Source organism: Panthera pardus, unplaced genomic scaffold, assembly GCF_024362965.1.
Source record: "Panthera pardus isolate Hobbes unplaced genomic scaffold, ASM2436296v1 HiC_scaffold_17, whole genome shotgun sequence".
In the NCBI taxonomy this organism is placed as follows: Eukaryota; Metazoa; Chordata; class Mammalia; order Carnivora; family Felidae; genus Panthera; species Panthera pardus.
In genome coordinates this window covers 109,536,964-109,557,901 of record NW_026526732.1, presented here as the reverse complement: position 1 = coordinate 109,557,901, position 20,938 = coordinate 109,536,964, and the positions used below count along the sequence as shown (strand labels likewise).

At 47.5% G+C, this 20,938-nt stretch overlaps 1 protein-coding gene and 1 non-coding gene across 2 annotated transcripts; one reads left to right on the top strand and one right to left on the bottom strand.

The window, feature by feature from the left end:
- The first annotated feature begins 10,691 nt into the window (after positions 1-10,691).
- TRNAS-GCU (transfer RNA serine (anticodon GCU)) lies at positions 10,692-10,773 on the top strand. The gene has a single exon. It is a non-coding gene; the product is annotated as a tRNA-Ser (tRNA).
- Positions 10,774-13,572: 2,799 nt separating this feature from the next.
- Positions 13,573-16,305, bottom strand: LOC109252564 (putative vomeronasal receptor-like protein 4). Its single transcript, XM_053905370.1, is given in 3 exon segments — positions 13,573-14,916; positions 14,919-15,120; positions 15,122-16,305. Coding segments are annotated over 3 exon segments (927 nt in total). The 5' UTR covers positions 15,796-16,305; the 3' UTR covers positions 13,573-14,865.
- Positions 16,306-20,938: the final 4,633 nt, after the last annotated feature.

Sequence of the window (20,938 nt, the reverse complement as noted above, 5' to 3'; positions counted from 1 at the left end):
AAATAAATAAATGTTAAAAAAATTTTTTTAAGAAAAGAATGAGCGTCTTAAGACTTTTTTTCTCCCCCCACACAAGAAGATCGGCTTTAACATTCTACAGGAGACTCAGATTTCTAATCTTTCCAAGCTCATTAGACTTTAATGGTCCCTTATCACTGTGGACATTGTCACTGAGTGGACGTAAGTGCAGCCACGCTGCACATTGATTAGGCAAAGACGTGAATGTCCTCCTCACCGCTTCTGCACAAACAGCTGTGAATCAGCTCTCACCCGCTTCTTACTTGTATCATTTGCGATGAACAAAATGCAGTCTGTGTGACTTTAGTTAAGTCAAGGTTGGCTCTGTTTTGTGTTTGTGTGCCTGTGTTTTGTAGAAAATGGTAGGGACACTTAGGCACGTTCCAGATGCCGGAGAAGTACGGTTCCATCCGAGTAGGGCAACCGCTGGTCACAAGAACAAGCTTTGCGATCTGAGTTGACTACAGCCTTCCCAGCTCCTGTCTGGGTGACTTGGGGCATGTAATTTGGCCTCTCCAAGCCCAAGAACTCTCACCCGTAAAAATTAGGGATGATCCTTTGTACTCTGTAGTTCAGGAGTAAATGAGCTCAGGATTTGGTGCTATGTCAGTGCCCAGAAAGTATTAAAGAATCATTTTCTAAAAATGACTATTAGTATTCCTATGTGTCCCCACACTTCAGAAAAAAAATTCTTTATAATAATGTACTGTATCATTGGGGGGGGGGGCTGGAAAAGGAAAACATCAGAATAAATAAAATCTTAATAGAGCAGGCAAGCGTGCCCAGTGCCGAAAAGGCAGAACTAACGGGCACAGAGCCCCTCTGCCGGGAGGGGACGTGCACACGAGCTGAGAGAAAACTCCAGAGAGTCAGTGCGTGCGCGCACATCCGGGTGAGCCGCCCTGGGCGTCCATCTGACGACCCCTCCTCCTCCCCCTGTGAGGAAGGGGCAGCTTCAGGCACAGCGTGGACCCCCGGGCTCACCTCCTGTGCAGCACAGAGAAGCCGCGTCTCCGGATGGGCTGGGAGGCGGCCAGCTGTCCTTCCCCCTGGGTCCCGGCCGCTCCTGCCGCACAACCGACCCAGCAGAGCGGCTCCGACTCTCCTCTCCTCTCCCGCCTGCCCGGCCCCGCCCTGCCCCCCAAAGGCCTGTGTCCAAAGCCAAGGCCGGCGCCCACCCGTGGCCGCCGGGGGTACCTACCTCGTCAGTTGCACGGGGCCCTGCTCCGGGAGAGGGTGTTCTGGCCGCAGCGCCAGCCGGGCCCTGTTATACCTCCCCGGGTCCCCGTGCCCCTGGCTCAGGCGCTGAGGTCACGATGTCAGTGTCAAGGGCTCCTTGTGCACCAGGTGGGTCCCCGGGGCCCACTTCTCCCCTCTCCCTGATGCTCTGTAATTTGCAGAGCCGGGAACCGTCCTCACGCAATTAGAGTAAACGCACTGCAGGCTGAGCGCTGGTGCAGCTGGGGCCCTGGGGGGGGCCCAGGGTCGCCGGGACTTCATTACGGCCTCCTGCCAACCCCACCCATACCCCACTGGTCGCCACAGCTCAGGAACAGACACCTGAGAATCACAAGTGCTCACTTCCTGAATAGTTTAAACTGCACCCACACTGATAACAGAAGATCATTGAGGGGCAGGGTCAGAATCCCCACTGCCCCCCCCCCCCAACCTCGTGATAGACGGGGTCCAGAAGGGAGCAGGAGGGGGACTCCTGGGGTGTTGGCTTCCTGATCTGGGGGCTGGTCGTGGGCTCTGGGTCAGTCCATACAGCTCACTGAGGTGCTCCCTTCTGAGTGGGTTCATTTCTTTTTCAAGTTTGCTTCCAAATGGCGTCTGTGGCCCAGAAGGTCAGGTCCTGCGGTCATGGCCCAGACCCGGGTCTGAGTGTAACACTTATTATTTTGCTTTAATTTTTCTTTCTCTAGTAATGCTCATCCTCATGGGTGTGAAATGGTATGCTAGGATGCTTTTTATTTACTTTTCCCTGTTGCTGAGTGATGTTGAGCCTCTTTTCGTGCTTATTGGCCATTTGTGTGTCTTCTTTGGAGAAATGTCCATCTTTTCTTTTTTTTTTTTTTTAACATTTATTTATTTTTGAGACAGAGAGAGACAGAGCACGAACGGGGGAGGGTCAGAGAGAGAGGGAGAAACAGAATCCGAAACAGGCTCCAGACTCTGAGCTGTCAGCACAGACCGCGAGATCATGACCTGAGCCGAAGTCGGACGCCCAACCGACTGAGCCACCCAGGCGCCCCAATGTCCATCTTTGTTGTCTATGTTTTTGGAGTCACATCCAAGAAATCATTGCAAAAACCAGTGTCATGGAGTTTTGTCTTATTTTATTTTTTTTGGTAAGCTTTATAGTTTTAGCCCTTAAAGTTAGGTCTTAGGTCCATTTTGAGTTAATTTTTGTTTGTGGTGTGAGATAAGAGTCTTATTTCCTTCTTTTGCATGTGGATATCCAGTGTTCCCAACACCATTTGCTGAAAAAACTGTCCTTTCCCCATTGAATGATCTTGGCACTCTTGTTGGAAATCTTTTGACCAAGTATGTGGAAGTGTGAGGGTTAAATTGTACTTTTAGTTCTCAAAGGCAGCCCATCTGGAGCTCAGAATAAAATCTTGATGGGACTAAGCGGCTGGCCCCTCTGCACTCTTGCCCAGAAACCTTGGCAATGATCTCGTCCCTCTGCTCTGATCTTACAGACATTCCCTTACAGGACCCTGATATCAGCCACAGACCCTTCCCCCAGAAACTTCAGCCCAGCACACAGAGCTCATCGCACTAACAAAAGCCCTAAAACTTGGAAGAAACAAGTCAAAAGTGCCTTGGAGCTACCGATCTTGACAGAGCCCTTGCTTCCACCGGAGCGCACTTACACTCCTAAAGATTTGCAGTGAATTTCAAGAAAAGGGGGAAGTAAGATGCCGGGACAAAAGTGGTTTCACGATCCTGAAGGTAAGATACTCTTCTCCGTGGCACTCGGGTGGCGGGAGTGCTGGAGAAAAGAGAGACGCTCTCCTGCTCCAGGAGCTTGTAAATCCGGGACCGTTTCAGACCTGAACCCACAAAATCCTTGGAGGAAGACAATGGCTTTCTTTGTTGAATTGGATGAATGCTGTGAATGGAACATCCCTGCCCATCTGCTGAGCTTTTCATGACTCTAGGACACAGGTGGCTCAGATGGACAATCCTGCAGAGTTAAACCTGTGTTCGGTTTGGGGTTATGGGTTGCCCTCAGTTCCCAGGGCAGCAGAGGCACTGTCTGTCTGTCTGTGCCCCATCTCCTTCCTCCACTCCTTTGTCACCAAGAAGCAAGGAAAGAAAATCTCTGTGAAGGTTGTAATGCTTCTAAGACTGTTGATGAGATGTGTGACTGTTTAAAGTAGATAAAGCTTGTGATTCCCACCCTCCTGTGACATCAACATGCAGCCGCTGGTGATGAGGGAAGGAAGGAATCCAAGTTCACGTACAGGCTGGGTTGCATAGGTCGCTGGAGGGAATGCCCACGTTGTGCCCAGGCCAGCCCAATATGGCTGCGTGTTCACAGCTGCACGCCTGTGGCTGGCTGACGGTGGGCGTCCTAACTCCTCTGCTAGGCACCGTCACCTACTCCCCATGGCTGTCCATGCCTCTACGCCAAGCCACTGAGGGCACTTTGTCTCGGGAGAGAAGGAGACGCTAAGCCTGGCAAGAGAAGTGTGTAATTTAGAGAAGGAACCAGGAAGTAGGAGACAGGTGTGTTGAAAGTAGAAAAACAAAGGTGGTGGGCAAGAAAAGTGGCAGGATGGAGGCCGGGTCTAATGTACCGGTGCTGGGAAATCTTAAGTGGGCTGGGCTTCCAGCTCTAGGTAAGAACCAGGAAGGCTGGAAAACTGAAGGTGCCAGGGCTGGTGCTTACATTTTCTGGGTTTATATAATGATAAGTGTGGGGGACTCATGGGGGACTTTATAAATGTAGACACAGGGATCAAGACCAAAAACTGGCTCAAAGTTTATTCTCTTGGTCCCCCTGGCTCACATCACTACTCACCACCTTAGCTGGGCCACTGCTATTGTTATTTCTCGGGTTAACTATTGGCCCGTGCATTATCAATTGATTAGTACAGTTGTCAAAAGGCGAATTGATAAAATAAAAATTATGATTAGGTCCAACTATGTCCCCTTAGTTCCTAATGATGAATCAAGGGATTGATTCACTGACAAGAAAAGGGGGAAATGTAAGGGTTAAATTGTACTGTAGGACTAACGCTTAGCTTGAAAGATAACAACTTTGTTCTAACACTGAAGGTCAAAAGATAACAGCCTTGCTTTTACTCTTGTAAATCATACTTCATACTCTTGTGAATCAGGCTTTACCAATGAAGGAAACAAAACCTCAAAAAAGAGCGTCAGAGACAAGGTCAAAGAGATCCACTGGTTGCAACTTAGCGGCAGAAAGTCTAAAATAATCACCTCATTCGATAACTGTTTCTGACTCATCTGGCAACTGTTTCTAACTCATCTGGGAACTGTTTCTCTGTTCTGTTCCCAGATAATGATAAAACGATGTGATCGGCTTTAAAAACTCTGTACCCCGGCTGTTCGAGGCCACACTCTTATCAAGGGTGTTGGTCCTGATCAGTCAGCCTTGCCTCTCATTGTAATAAACTTTGTTGCAACTGTCACTGGTGCCTGTATCATTCTGTTTCAGGAGTCGCGTGGATGCAACAAAAGTACATTTCTGCATTCTCTATTCTATTCTATTCCATTGGTTTATATGTCTGTCTTTATTCCAGTACCATACTGTTTGATTGCCATAGCTTTGTAATCAGTTTTGAAATCAGGAAGTCTGACATCTCTAACTTTGTCTTTTTCCTTTTTCCAAAATGGCTTTTCGCTATTCGGAGTACTTAGAAATTCCATGTGAAATTTAGGTTGTACTTTGCTGTTTCTGTGAAAAACATCATTGGAAGTTTGATATGGTTTGCATTAAATCTGTTGGTTTTGGGGTAGTATTGATATCTTAACAATATTAAGTTTTCCCATCCATGAACATGGGATGTCTTTCCACTTATTTATGTCTCCTTAATTTCTTTCAGCATTGTTTGTATGTTCAGTGTATGAACTTTTTGCCTCTTTGGTTAAGATTATTCTTAAGTATTTTTGTTCTTTTTGATGGTCTTTGAAATGGAATTGTGTTTTTGAATTCTTTTTTTTTTTGTATTGTTCATTGTTGGTATATAGAAATAACTGATTTTGGTGTGTTGATTTTGTGTCTTGCAACTTTGCTATACCCATTAGTTCTAACAGGATTATTTGTGGGGTCTTTAGAGTTTTTCACAAACAAAACTTTATAGTCTGTTCACAGGGATACTTTTATTTCTTCCTTTGCAATTTAGATGCTTTTTATTTCTTTTTGTTGCCTAACTAGTACTTCCAGTACTGTGTTGAATAGAAGTGATGAAAGCAGACATGTTTATCTGGTTCCTAATCTCATAGGTTAAGCTTTCAGTCTTTCACCATTGAGTATGTTGTTTGTTGTGAGTTTTTCATATATGACCTTTATTATGCTAAAGTAGTTTCCTCCTATTTCTAGTTTGTTAAGGTGCTGTTTTTGTTTTTTTTTTTTTTTTATCATTCTAGAGTATTGAGTTTTGTCAAATGTCTTTTCTGTGTGAATTGAGAGGGACATGTGGTCTTTTCATCCTTCATTTTGTGCTAAATTTATGTTAAAGGAATTTTTTTTTCTTGTGCCAGCATGAAAAAAGATAATAAAAGAAAAATTTAGGATATACCGTATGTAAGGAAATTTTGATTGATGGGAACCTTATTTGTCTGCGTTTATGATGCATACAAATAACCCTAATTTTTATTTTTTATTTTTTTAAATTTTATTCATTTTGACAGAGAGTGTGTGTGCGTGTGAGGGAGGGGAAGAGAGAGAAGGAGAGAGAGAATCCCAATTCTTACTAGTCAAACAAAATATCGTATATTTATGATATAAAAAATGGGGGTGACTAATTGCGTCCCTCACGACGCAATCCGTCTCTTTATTACCAATTACTTACTAGTCAAACAAAATATCGTATATTTATGATATAAAAAATGGGGGTGACTAATTGCGTCCCTCACGACGCAATCCGTCTCTTTATTACCAATTACTTACTAGTCAAACAAAATATCGTATATTTATGATATAAAAAATGGGGGTGACTAATTGCGTCCCTCACGACGCAATCCGTCTCTTTATTACCAATTACTTACTAGTCAAACAAAAGATCGTATATTTATGATATAAAAAATGGGGGTGACTAATTGCGTCCCTCACGACGCAATCCGTCTCTTTATTACCAATTACTTACTAGTCAAACAAAAGATCGTATATTTATGATATAAAAAATGGGGGTGACTAATTGCGTCCCTCACGACGCAATCCGTCTCTTTATTACCAATTACTTACTAGTCAAACAAAATATCGTATATTTATGATATAAAAAATGGGGGTGACTAATTGCGTCCCTCACGACGCAATCCGTCTCTTTATTACCAATTACTTACTAGTCAAACAAAATATCGTATATTTATGATATAAAAAATGGGGGTGACTAAAAAGTACTTGCGGTGGACATTCAGCAGTCGTTAGATCACAATATGGTGGAGCTGTCCTATTTGCAGGCCCATCTCGTTGACTGACCTTCACTTTGTTACATTTCTTACAAATTGCAGGTTTGTGTCAACCCGCTGTGGAGCAAGTCTGTCGGTGCCATTTTTCCAACAGCGTTTGCCCACTTTGCGTTTCTGTGTCTCATCCTCGTAATTCCCACAATATTTTAAACATTTTCATTATTATTATATTTATTGTGGTGATCTGTGATCAATGATGTCACCACTGTAATTGTTTCGGGGTTCCGAGAACCGTGCCCTGATACCATGGTGAACGTAATCAGTAAATGTTGTGTGTTGAATCACTATGTTGTACACCTGAGGCTGAGAGAAGATTGTGTGTTAAGTATATCATGCAGGGGCCCCCGGGTGGTTTCCCAAAGCTGGGTTAAGTTGGGGGTACCACTGGGAGTTCACGGGGGTATATACAGAGCTGCGATCCGCGAGGACCTGACTTTGACCTTATCTCAACAAGGGCTCAAGAGGTCACATGGCTCAGCGAGTTGTTGCCCTGTTTGCAGTTACTGAGGGTCTAACACCTTTATCCCTGGACTTGCAAGTCTCTGGAAGGGGACTAGGGGCTCCTCGTCCAGGAAATTATTTTGCCTGGAACCTGACACAGGCTAAGTCGCAGGCTGAGGGTAGTAGTGTGGGGAGAGTTTAAGCTCCAGCGGGACAGGTGGAAAAGCCTGGATAAGGTCTTCGCATCCTAAGAGTGAAGACCAGGGAGGCTGGTGCAAGGGTGGAGAGGAGCCCTGCCCGCAGCCACAACACCCACCTTCCTTCGGCCTTGAGGAGAAGGCACTTGAACCCACGTGACGAGGAGGCTGGGGATGCGTGGTGACAGCTCCCGGGGCTGCGACCCTCTGGCCTCCCTCTGGGGTGGCAACTGAAGCTGGCATCCCCTGCCCCCAATCCCCCTTCCACTCCCCCTGACTGTGCTGGGGCCGCGTCTCTCCCGCCCTAGTGGAATCTGGGGGTGGGGGGTGGAGAGGAGACCCCAGGGCGCAGGGCTCCAGGACCCTCACAGGCTCTCCACGCAGCTCTGTGAGGCATCAGTGATCTCAAGTTCGCCAGTGAAACTACCCATCACAGTTAGAAACTGGACAATGACTTTGGGACAGGGCCTAATAAGGACCTGGTGTCTGCCTCTCCTTTCGAGATTGTCTTGTGAGCATTTGCCAGGACATTCAGGGGCACCATGACGGCAGCACAGAAAGTTCGAGGAAGGCTATCTGTCACTTTATTGTGGCCCCACTTAAGAGGTCCAATGAACTTACTAATGCAGCTAGAAAAGTTTATCATAAAGTTAGAGGAAAAATAAAGACACAGGAATATCTAGGAAAATACCCAAAAGAAAACCTTTAAAGGAAACTGGCTCTCTTCATTAAGGTATACAATGAAACATCTCTATTCAACAGTGTGGTACTGGGGCCTGGATAGGCAGACAGTGGGCTGAATAGAAATTTCACAAATAGATACAATTACATACACAAATTCAGTATAAAATAAAACTGGTATTTCAAATCGCAGAGAAAAAGATTTTAATAAAGGCCTTTGAACCAATGCTATAATTATTTGGGAAAAAAGATAAAATTAGATCTATTCCTCCAACCATATCCTCATAACTTTCCTCTGTTTGAAATAATCTCTAAATAAAAAACAATTCAATACGAATGAATAGTCCCCAAGGCAAATACTGGACTGGAGGAGGTGTGACCCAAGAGCATGAACTCCCTGGGGTCCCTCGCCATTCCCCTAAGTACTGCAAATCTCCCTGCCTTTGCTCAGGCCCCTTCCTCAGTCTGGGACACCCTCTCTCTTGGCCACCTCTAGAAAAGTTGCTCAAGACTAACCTTCATAGGGTAGTTCTATTTTTTTCTTAATTTTATTTTTTTTAATTTACATCCAAATTAGTTAGCCTATAGTGCAACAGGATTTCAGGAGTAGATTCCTTAGTGCCCCTTCCCCATTTAGCCCATCCCCCCTCCCACAACCCCTCCAGTAATCCTCAGTTCGTTTCCCATACTTCTGAGCCTCTTCTGTTTTGTCCCCCTCCCTGTTTTTATATTATTTTTATTTCCCTTCCCTGTTCTGTCTCTTAAAGTCCTCATATGAGTGAAGTCATATGATATTTGTCTTTCTCTGACTAATTTCGCTTAGCATAATACCCTCCAGTTCCAGTTCCATCCATGTAGTTGCAAAGGGCAAGATTTCATTCATTTTGATTGCCAAGTAATACTCCATTACACACACACACACACACACATATATAGATATATATATATATATATATATATATATATATATATATATCTCACATTTTCTTTATCCATTCATCCATCAATGGACATTTGGGCTCTTTCCATACTTTGGCTATTGTAAATAGCACTGCTATAAACATGGGGGTGCATGTATCCCTTCGAAACAGCACACCTGTATCCCTTGGATAAATACCTAATAGTGTAATGCTAGGTCATGGAGTAGTTCTATTTTTAGTTTTTTTGAGGAACCTCCCTACTGTTTTCCAGAGAGGCTGCAAGGTAATTCTATTTTCTGAAGGTTAGTCTTGAGCAATCCAGCAACGGCACTACTAGGGTGTTTACCCAAAGGATACAAAAATTCAAGGGTACACATGCACCCCAATGTTTATGGCATTGTCTACAACAGCCATATTATGGAAATGGCCCAAGTGTCCATTGAGTGATGAATGGATAAAGAAGTGGTATATATATATATATATATATATATATATACACACACACACACACACACACACACACACACACACTGAAATAGTATTCAGTCATAAAGAAGAATAAAATCTTGCCATTGCAATGGCATGGATGGAGCTAGAGAGAGTATTATGCTAAGTAAAATAAGTCAGTCGGAGAAAGACAAATACCATATGATATCACTCATCTGTGGAATTTAAGAAATAAAACCAATGGCCATGGGGTGCAGGGAAGAGAGGAAAACATGAAAAACAGACTCTTCACTAAAGGGAACAAACCAATAGTTACCAGAAAGGAGGTGGGGGGGGGGGGATGGGTTAAATAGGTGATACGGATTTAGGAGGGCACTTGTGATGAACATTGGGTACAGTATGTTTGTGTTGAATCACTAAATTCTACACCTGAAACTATTTCACACTGTTAACCAACTGGAATTTAAGTAAAAACTTGGAAAGAAAAATAAATATTAACCTTCAATATTGTCTTCCTTTTCCAGGCATTTATGATTCATTCTGATTAGTCAGAATTAATTCCTATTTTGTTCGTTCACCTGCGCTTAGGAAACAAGAAGCTGAAAAATCTCCCCCACCCCTACCCTTTGCTTGAACTCGCTAGGGATGAGTCGCAACATTTTTTGCACCGCATCCTTTGGAAATCAGGCGCAAGTCGGGCCACCTGTCCCCCCTAAGATCACCCAAGAAGCACACGGGGCTTTGGGGGGAATCGGAAGTCGCGGCTCCTCTGCTGGGATGAGCCGGGAGAGAGCCCCGCGAGTGAAGGGCTCTGCCCTGCGCAGTTTCACCCTGCAGGGTCCAGGCGGTGACGACACGGGGTAGAGTTGCAGCGCGACCCCGCTGGGGCCCGCCGTCTAAGCTTCCGGACTGTCTTCTTAGCCGCGAATTCGGAGTCCGGACTCGCCAGGCTCCCCGAGGTCCACACCAGGGGGACCGGCTCTGGGAGCCCCCGCCCGCGGCTGGTTCGGGCGGGTGGCGCCCTCGGACCGCAGGGGGGGGGGGGGGACCGCAGACAGGTGCCAGGCAGCCGCGCGGGGGGAGCCCAGGCCCAGGCCGAGGTGCTTGCGTCCCGGCTCCGCCCCCGTCGCGACTCCTGGGGGAGCTGAGCCTGCTTTTCGCGTCGCGACTTTTCCAGTCCGGTCGTGGTCCATTCGCGTGGGAGCCGGAGCTGGTCTCCCGGGCGTCCCCGAGCCGCCTCCTGGATCCCCGGCGTCCAGGACAGCCGGGAGCTCCCGAGGCTCAACTCTGCGGTAAAGCACCCCAGACGACAGCGCGTGGGGACGAAGTGGCCGAGTGGTTAAGGCGATGGACTGCTAATCCATTGTGCTCTGCACGCGTGGGTTCAAGTCCCACCTTCGTCGGTTGCGTGCTTTTGATTTACGATTTTTTTTGAATCTCCTTCTGGCGTTTCCAGCTTGGGGCCAGCTCCCTTCCAGTGCCAGTCGGAAGAGCGCCTGGTTGGCTCAGTGGCAGAGCAGGGGCCTGCAGGCCTTGGGATCGTGGGTTCAAGCCCCCAGGGGCCTGCAGGCCTTGGGATCGTGGGTTCAAGCCCCACGTTGGTGTAGAGATTACTTAAATAAATAAGCTTGAAAAGAAAGCAATCTGCCTGCTGTTCTTGAGCTTACCCTGGAGAAGGTTGTCTTTACCCTTACTGTATAAATTCTGCCACTTACCCCTTTCTTCTTTCAGGGAGTATTCCTGCATTTGTGACCTTAATTCTTTAGAGCGGATATTATTCTTCATTTTCACCCTGTCTAATATATTCTCTTGATATTTAGCCATATTCCTTGAAGAGCTTTTGTTTTTAGCCCATTCATAATTAGGAGAATTGATTGGTCCAAGGCTTGAACCTTATGAATCTTTTTTGGCAATTGACCAATTTCCAAATGGACCAGTTTCCAAATTTGTTTCATTTTACAGTGTTACCACTCATACTTGAGTAAGCCAGATTCTGAATACAATGGAAATCTAGTATTATTTTAGTATTTTATGTTTAGAGAACGATAGAATATAGGTTCTAGATAGACGTTTGAGGTGTATCCATTTAGGAAAATGTTTCCTCCTCAAATTTCAACTCGTTTTTACAATTACCTTGCCTTCTGTTTAAAAACTATTATCTTCAAGAATTTTCCAAAATCTTTTTATGTTTAACTTTTTTTTTTTTGAGAGAGAGAGAACATGGGAGGGGGAGAGAGAGGGAGAGAACCCCAAACAGGCTCTCTGCTGTCAGTGCACAGCCTGATTCAGGGCTTGAACTCGCCAACCGTGAGATCACGCCCTCAGCCGAAATCAAGAGTCTGATGCTTAACCTACTGAGCCACCCAAGCCCCCTGAAGTAATAATTCTTCTTCTTCTTCCTCCTCCTCCTCCTTCTTCTCCTTCTCCTTCTTCTTCTTTTTTTAAAGACATTGATTATAGCAATTTAAAAACACATCGATGATTGGAAATAATAATGTAAAAATATCTGCAGGCTTATCTCAGATCTTTAAAAGTCCCCTCTATTGTCTAGCCTTGCCCGTAGCCTCCTCTCCGTCCGCTCCTTCCAATTTGTCTTATGGGCAACTATTCTATCATCAGGAAACAAACTCGCCAATATCTCCTCCACATCCCCTGGTAAGTTACCACCTAAAACTTCATTGGCCTGTCTGTGACTACATTGAGAGCCTTTGGTTCTTTACAGCGAAGAGAAGAAGAAAATGCATTAATGGGAAAGGAAATCTGATCTTAGGACTCTCTGATGAAACACTAGGCTTCAGGGAATCCAGTCGTCTGTGGAAAACCGATCCGAAGAAAGGTCTTTCCTCTCAAATTAAGGTACTCCACTGCACGGTAGCACCGTGAGTGACATAGCATCCGGGTGCGCTGTGACCGTGGCATCGTGAAGCCGTGGTTTTTCCACCCAGAGGTGGTGGCGCCTGCCGACTGCGACCTTCCTTTCCAGTTTCCCCTTGGTTTTCGTCCTTCATCCCTCAACCTCATACAAGTGATTCTTATCCTCTGCGTTCTCTTAATGTTTGTCCCAGAGAGCAAGTGGAAGAGAACTTTATCTTACACACTTACCCGTCCTGTGGGACGTACCATTTTGGCTCACCCACTCATTCTCTGGTGTTCAGTGCATACTTCTGGAAGGCCGAGGGTTGTCTGGCTCTGGCTAGTTGAGCAAAGCACTCCTGTCCGGCCAGTCTCAGAGGCTAGCCTGGGGCTTACGTCCACAAAACCAGCCACTGGAAGTGCTAGGGGGATCGCCGAGGGAGCGGGGAGTGGTGGCCAGCTCACAATGGACGGGATCCAAGGAAAGACAGGGAGGGAATGGACGTAAGAGGTTCTGGGGCTCAGGCCGAATGCGCCAAGGAGACCGTGCATCACAGACGCCTCTCTGAGCGGGGACCCCGGCTCGTCTCTCACTGCCACCCCCGTGTCATCCGTCGTGGCCCACACGCTTGTCCTTGGAGAGCTGGTCAAGGCTCTAAGCTTCCTCTATTCTACGCAGATATGGGAAGAATTGAAGTTTAGCAAGTGCTCCACGCAGAAGCCTTCCAGCACTCACAATACTGTCAGGAACGTAAGCTCAAAAAAAAAAAAAAATTGCAGGGAACGTAAGCTCAAAAAAAAAAAAAAAAATTGCAGTGTAACGTAATAACAGAAGTAAGTTATTGAAGCTGTGTGGACGTGGTGTAATGAAGCCCCAAAGAAGTAGGCATAGGCAATCGCCATTATTTGGTACGGGAATAAAATAACCACATGCATACGTAAACAATATTGAAATATGGTAAACAGAAGTCTTTAACATGGAGTGAGAGCCAGTTTATATCATTTCGAGGATTTGGCACTCCACACATATATGAGAAAGAAAAACTACCAGATATTTTTCAAAGTGGCTTCATCGGAAATCTTATTGCCAGACCTACGCATTGTACCCAAATACGTATATTTAATTCCAGTTTGAGAAATCAAGAACTAAGTTCTTCATTTGAGTTCGTGGAATGCCAGGGGCGCCTGGGGGGCTCCGTCAGTCGAGCGTCCTACTTCGGCTCAGGTCATGATCTCACGGCTCGTGGGTTCGAGCCCCGCGTCGGGCTCTGTGCTGACAGCTCGGAGCCTGGAGCCTGCTTCAGATTCTGTGTGTGTGTGTGTGTGTGTGTGTGTGTGTCTCCCTCTCTCTGCCTCTCCCCCCCTCACGCTCTGTCCCTCTCTCCTTCAGAAATGAACATTAAAAAAATTTTTTTAAATACATTAATTAATGGAAAGCCAGATTACTTTGTGCCCTTTGGTAATAAAGAGACAGATTGCGTCGTGAGGGCACCAGGACGCTAACAAATGATGTCTAGGAATAAAACTGCAAATTGTTTTCAAACTTAGGTTCTTTATTCCTGAACAAAGATACATTCCCATGTGTAGCAAATCAGAGAGCACAGAAAGATATAAAATGAAACTCTTCATACTATGGCTCCATTTACCTGCTTTCTCTCAAAACAGGTAACCACTCTTACGGTTTCCTTTTTATTCTTGCAGAGATACTTCGTGTGTGTAACATCAAATTAAATGTATTTTACTCCCATGTGAATGCTATTCCTCTGAAACTGCTTTTCTTTTATTGATCAAAATCTACCCTGGATGTCAAACTCTATCAGCACATTTAGCACTTGTTCACTTTTTCATGAATTTCATAAAACCCCTTTGTAAGGATGGATATTTATGGATGTATGAATGCTTTCAACTAACTAGAAATATAGAATCTTTGGTTGCATATTTAAGTTGTTTTTTAAAAACAGCTCTGGGATGTCTATTTTTCCTAGTGTAATCCTCACGCAGACAATTATAGTTATAGGATCAGATTCTAAAGAGAAATTATTGGGACAAAGGGTACATTACCCGGTAATTTTGATTAAGTTTGCCAAATTGCTTTCTTTTCTCGTTTCTTATTCCTGGAGTGTTCGTGGTGAAAGAGCCATCTGACAAACATGAGAATTTTTTGGTAATGTTTCTTTATTCTTTTTGAGACAGAAAGAGAGCAGGGGAGGGAGAGAGGGAGAGAGAGAATCCCAAACAGGCTCCGTGCTGACAGCGCAGAGCCTGACGTGGGGCTCGAACCCATGACCCGCTAGATCATGACCCGAGCCGAATAGTCAGACGCTTAACCTACTGAGTCACGCAGGTGCCCTACCAACATAAGACTTAAAATGACTTCTTGGGGGTGACAAGATGGAAAATGAGAAAATGATTCAGTCCCTGTTGTATGGGCTCCTGCGTCAGCTCAGGGCCGAAGGTCCCAGTTTGTTGTATGAGAATAACTTCCATTGTCTTTAATATATTTGTTATATGTTCAGGTTCCCCACGTCCGTTGTATTTTTACGCTTGATCTTAGCCAAAAGGCCCAGAAGTGATGTTCCGTTTTATTTTTAAACACAGCACAGGAAGACTAATGGGTGTTTCAAATGACCCTACTGAAGGCATCAGTGAAGAAACAGAGTTGTTCCAGCTTTATTTAGAGGGCCAACTTCCACCCTGATTGTCCATCTCTGTGAATCAGCACAAACGGGCTGAGAATTGCATAACCAAGAGTTAGAAACTCTTGAATATTTAATACGAAAGAAGCATTCTCTAAGGAGAAATTTAAGCCCAGAGAAAGAAGACAATCTGTCCAATAAAATAAAAGAAAACAACGCATCAGAAGGAGAACGCTGTGAGCGGCTCGTCTCTCGGGGGGGGGTCTGGTGGAGGATCTTGGATTTCTGAAGGTAGAGGACGTGCCTGTGGTGCTTGTGGAGAAGGAGCACCATATAGGCGCTGGCCCAGCCCATGAGACTCAGAAACAAGAAATCCCGCAGGGCCATGAGGATGGGAAACGTCCACTTCATGACCTGGCTTCTTGGGAGGACGTAAGAGCAGCTATTTGCGTGGCTAGCTTGTGACCTGTTTAGGCGGCTCGTGTTTCTGACGTAGTAGAGTAAGTTCATGCTGACCAAGGAGTTGAGGACCCAGAAGAAGAGGCAGAGGGGAAGGATGTGCCTTGCGGATGCTGGCTTGAAGCCGGCAGGCACGGGGGCTCTGGGGCTGATGGTGGTGGCCTGGACCACGGCGAGGAAGCTGCTGGTGGAGATCGAAAGGCCCCGGGCCACCCTCTCCAGAAACACAAACGCTTTACAGCCCACGTCGCCCTGGACGTTTCTCACACCAAACATCGCTATTGTCTTCAGCGTTACCTCGGACAAAAGTATCACGGTATTTGTAAAAGCCAAGTGGATGCTAAGAAGGTGTACAGATTTCGTCGCAGTGCCCGAAAAGAAAGCGCACATGTACTTCACAAACACAGAGATGTTCCCCACGATGCCGGGTCCGGTGAGAAAGAGAAAAATTGTTGCCCGGATATTGTTCAAAACCATGTTTTTGCTTCAAGGGCAGAGAAATTTGAATCCGGCAAGAGCCTTTCGAAGAAAGCCGTGGGCCCAGGCGGATCTGCGAAGAAAAATGCACATCAGAGGGCTCCTCCGGTGCACAGAGGACAGTCACGGTGTATGTGACAGAGCAGATTTCTGTCTGAAGATCTCTCTTCCTTTCCCCGTGAGTGCTCCCGCCGGGTCGTTCTATGTGGCTTCGGATGCGATCCTGAGAATCAGAATACAGAATCTGAAGTGGCAATCCGGATTTTGTTGTCTCGCTCCACACGGGCGAAGACAAACTACGTGCTCCAGGGTTTATGTGTCCCCGATACGTTCGATCCCAGCGTGTGCTGAGCGGAACTAACATTTCCCCCAACCGGACGTCCCCCTGTGCTTTCCAGTTCCTCGCGTGACATCACCATCAGCCACCCCCAGGAAATCTGGGTCTTGCTCACCGCCCCACGTCCCCACACGAGAGCCTGAAAACCTCCCGTTGCATCAGTGTCTTTTCTAGCTCCCACATTCAGCCTGTCAATCTTTCCCAGGGCCCGTTAGGTTCAGCAGCCACGGCGAATCTCATTCTGACGAGGATAACAATTTCCTGGTGTGCCTCCCGATTCCAATCTTTATAGCTCTGATACACAGCCCCGAATACTTCCAGAGTTGTCTTTGAAAGCCCAGACTGAGTCTGTGACTTCACTGCTTGCAAGTTTTCACCGGGTTTTCCTAGTTTCAACATCAAATCAGACGGCGTAGCCTTTGGAGATGGGACCCCAACTTTTAAAGCCGGATCAGCCAGAGACGTGCAGACATGGTCCGTGGGCTGGACAAGCTCTGATCAGACCTGATGCAGTCTGGGCAGGCCCCAGGGGGGTGGGGGGGGGGTGGGGGGACCTTGCAATGCTGCCCGGCAGGGGGGCAGGGGTCTGCACAGGAGGTCTGAGTCCCGCTGAGGACATGGAGGAGACCCCAGGGGAGGCCTGGGTCCCTTCAGGGCGTGTTACCGGCGCCCCGGAGGGGGCGGTTAGGAGAAGCCAGCTAACAAGGAACTGGGTGCTGTCCTGAGACAGGGGCGGTTTAGGAAGTAGGGACTCCCAGGGGTGGGCAGGGTAGCCAAGTGGGCTGGGGCCGCTTCGGTAGGAAAAGAGGAAGCACAGCCACGAAGGGTGATGGCGCCAGTCACACTCGCTCAAGAGCCCTGGGGGAATCCGTGTTTGCAGGGAATTGAGCAGGTCAGCTGTCCCGCGGCTGTCCTCCCGCCCTGGTTAACAAGGGAACTGAGGCGCCTGCTGTCAGTCCCAGCCCGCCGGCCCCCTTCGCGCCTGGGTGAAAATGCACGCTCTCGCCCCCAACCTCTCCCACCTCCCTTTTCACCCAGAAGTGGCTAGAACACTGCTGACAGCTTCCCCAGACAACATAAACCAGGAGGTCTGACTGAACCGCGGGGCTTGCACGGGCCCTGTGTGCTTGGAAAGGCGGCCCACAGGCCTTCACCCCACTCCCTACGCTCCCAGTCCTTAAGGGCTCGGACGACCGTGGCCCGGAAGGCGTCTGGCAGCACGAGCTGCCTGAACTTAGGCTTGTGTCCGGGTTTGGCACCAGGAGGCCTCACGACCCGGGGACCTCGGTCGTGGCCTTTGGGCCCCCGCGTCTCCCCCCCCCCCCCCGGACACGTGGGGAGACCGAGGCCTGCGCCACGTTGTCGGAGAAAGCGTGACAGGATCCCGACTGCCTTGCACCTCATGAAATAAACGGCCCGCCTGATGGCAGGAACAGCACCTGAGCCAACCTTCTGGAGTCAGAACAGATTCACTGTTTAGTCAAAGCCCTGGAATCTGTTACAGTGACTGCACTCAGCACAGCTCAGTGCCCCGCCGTGTCCTCATCAAATAGGTTCCCGTTTGGTTTTGCTTCTCTCGACCCAGAGTCTCCCAAGTTTCCAGCCTTCTTTTCATCTTCCCCAAATTTCAAAGCCCTGAGTCAGAGTTGGGACCGGTGTCTGTGTCACCCAATCAGCCCCTTCTCTTCGTTTCCGACCGAACCCTGGCAGAGGAGGGAGGGACGGTGTCCTCCCAGATTCGTTTTGGGAAATGTCGAAGGAAACGATTTTCACAGACACCTTTTCCCTTCAGACGGGTGCGTGGAGCCCCTTCTGGATCTAACACCTACCCGCTGAGCCAAGGAGGGGCATCCCTGTCGGCTCGTGTTCTCAACTGACAGATGAGATCAGCGCTTTCGGCTCCAGACCCCTAGGGTCCAATTGCAGGGGATTGCCTCGGGCCCCCACCTCACGACCCGGCAACCCGGCAACGAAGAAGTGGGATTTCGCCAACAGCCACTGCAACGGCCACCCTCGTGGCTGTTAAGAGGTGTCCCCGCAAGCCCAGGGGCGAAGCTGACATACACCTGCGGTAGAACGTATGATAGACGGGGAGGCCGCAGGGTGCAGGCGGGAAGATAAGCTCGCAGTGAAACGCATGCACTTGGGGATTAGCAGCACACTGGCCGAGACAAGGCCGGCCCAGCCGCCGAACACAGATGCACCAGACGCGGGTACAGATGTTGTAAACGCTGACGGGGCCGACAGAGTCGTAACACGGGTGAGCGTGGAGACCGAAGAAAGAGTTGTTCCTGGAAACCCGAACTACCCTCACACCTGCTTGCTTTCTGGCTAAAAGAAAGCGGGAGCCCGATGTGGGGGCCCACCGCGGAGTGTCTTGTGGTACCAGACCCCGAACCCAAACGCGTCTGGAGGCACCTTTGCCGAAAGCGGCCCCATCCGCTTTCTGGCCCCGGCACGTACCTGGGAAAGGTCCGGGTCAGGGCGGTCAGGCTCCCGGAGCCCTCTCGGGAGCTCCCTCACTTGGTCGCAGAGGGAAGCGACGTCTCTGCCACCGAGGGGGACTCTGCAGGGCGCGGGGCGAACTGGAGGAACCGGTCGGCTGTGCTCACCCGGCACCCGCTGTGTGGTCAAGTTCTAGGTCGGTCCTTCTGGCAGGTGAACCCGCGAAGCCATATTTGTACCCTCTAGGTTTGAGGAGCTCTTGGCAAACATACATCGTAACCGAGACCTCAATTTCCAAAGTTGTCAGCCCGCTCGGGCGGAGAAAACCCTCGGCGGAATCTCGGTCCCTGAAGTATAGCTGTGCGTCTCCCTCCACAATTACAAGTGTGTGGCTCAGAAATGTTCTGAGTCTTAATGAGGCTTAATTGTATTAATAGGAAGGTTGTGCCGCGGGAAAATGAACAACAGCCAGGCTTCTGTCTCCAGCCTTTCCCATTTTTCTGGCCCCCTCCTCGCCTCCCCTAAGTTCCAAGGCTGTGAATCAGAATGGGTACCGGCTCCTGGACACATAGAAGTCTCTTTCCTTTCTTTCTCGCGGTGTCCTTTATACACAGGGATCTAACAAAGGGTGGCTGGGATGGAGATTCTGTTTTCTGCCTGCGTCACAAGCATGATCTGGAGAGGACAGGAGTCACCACGCTCCTCCTATGCACGCTGTGTTTTAGTGGGGAGGTGAGTTTCCTTCCACCTCTCTGAGATCCAAGCTAAGACATCTGTCGTGGAAGACGTCCAGACAAACAAGAGAAAACAAGATAAACAAGAGGAAACAAGCAAACATTTATTAGCACATCTACCTCCTGTGCACTTGAAGATAACCAGAAAAAATTGAGTACCTCTCCGTGGGGGCTGAGAATTCTGGCTAAACACCACTGATTTAAGGGAGGGGGAAGGGACATGACTGATAATTTTTCAGAAGCTAGAGAAGTTAGGAGCCCACAAATACAGATTCTTAGCGAGTTAAACAGAAAGTGATCGCATCAGACACATCGTAGGGCAATTCATAGCCCAGAAGTGAAAAGATTTTTAAAGCAGCCAGAAAAAAAGATTTCTGAGGAAAGGATGTGCAGATTGGCATAGATTTCTCAAAAGTCTGAAGTGAGAAGATATATTTTGACACTGTTGGGGGAAAAAAAATGCTGTCAACTGGCAGGGTTATACAAAGTAAATGTGTCTCTCACATATAAGGATAAAATAAATATAATGTGAGATGAAGTAAAATAGGGCGATACTGCCACTAAGAAAGATTTATTAAGGAATCTTCAAGTTCATACTTGAGGAATTATTAAAAAAAAAAAAAACCTAGGAGAGCTAAAGTGTAAGTAAAAAAAAAATGGAAAAGAAACTGTTAAATAGATAAACATAAGCAAATATTGCCAGTATAAGATGATGGTGAATCAGATAAATAATGTCTCCTTTTTGACTGAAAAGATGGGAATTAAAGTACTGGATAGGAATAGTTTAGCAGAAAGAAGCAATTAGATTTCCAGTGTTTTAAAGTGTTGTAATGCTTAGGGAACCTTATGGAGTACCGTGACTTCAGGCTCTGTAAAGTCGACCATGCGAGATGACATTTCAGTAATAAGCACGCAAAAAAAAAAAAACTGAACAAAATGTATACCACGTGGATGGGTGGAGGAAAAGAAGAGTAGAATAACAGGGGAAATGAAAGAAGAAAAGACAGAGCAGAAGGAATGATAAACACAAATACGGGAAAAGTACAAATCAAAGAAATGTTTGACTGATACAAATCCAAGTAGATCAGTACATACCATAACAACATGTTAATGCCCAACCATGGGATGGTCTCTCATGTGGGAAGGATCTCTGGGCAGGTTTGGGTTTCAGCTAAAGGAGTCCGAGCAGGGGCTCGGGGAAGCAGGATCAGTTCATGTTTCTGAGATGGGATTAGCAATTCGGAGAAGCCAGCATTAAGTAAGAATTGGGTGCAGTCGTGAATCTAAGGTGGGTTAGCAATGGGGGATCCCCAGTAACAAACAGATATATCAAAAGTGCTTTGGGGTGGGGCGCCTGGGTGGCTCCCTCGGTTAGGCGGCTGACTTCCACGCAGGCCGTGATCTCACTGTTCATGAGTTCGAGCCCCATGTGGGGCTCTGTGCAGGCCGTGATCTCACTGTTCATGAGTTCGAGCCCCACGTGGGGCTCTGTGCTGACCGCTCAGAGCCTGGAGCCTGCTTCGGATGCCGCGTCTCCCTCTCTCTCTGCTCCTCCCCCACTCACGCTCTGCCTCTCTCTCTCTCTCTCTCTCTCTCTCTCTCTCTAAGATAAATAAACATTAAAAAA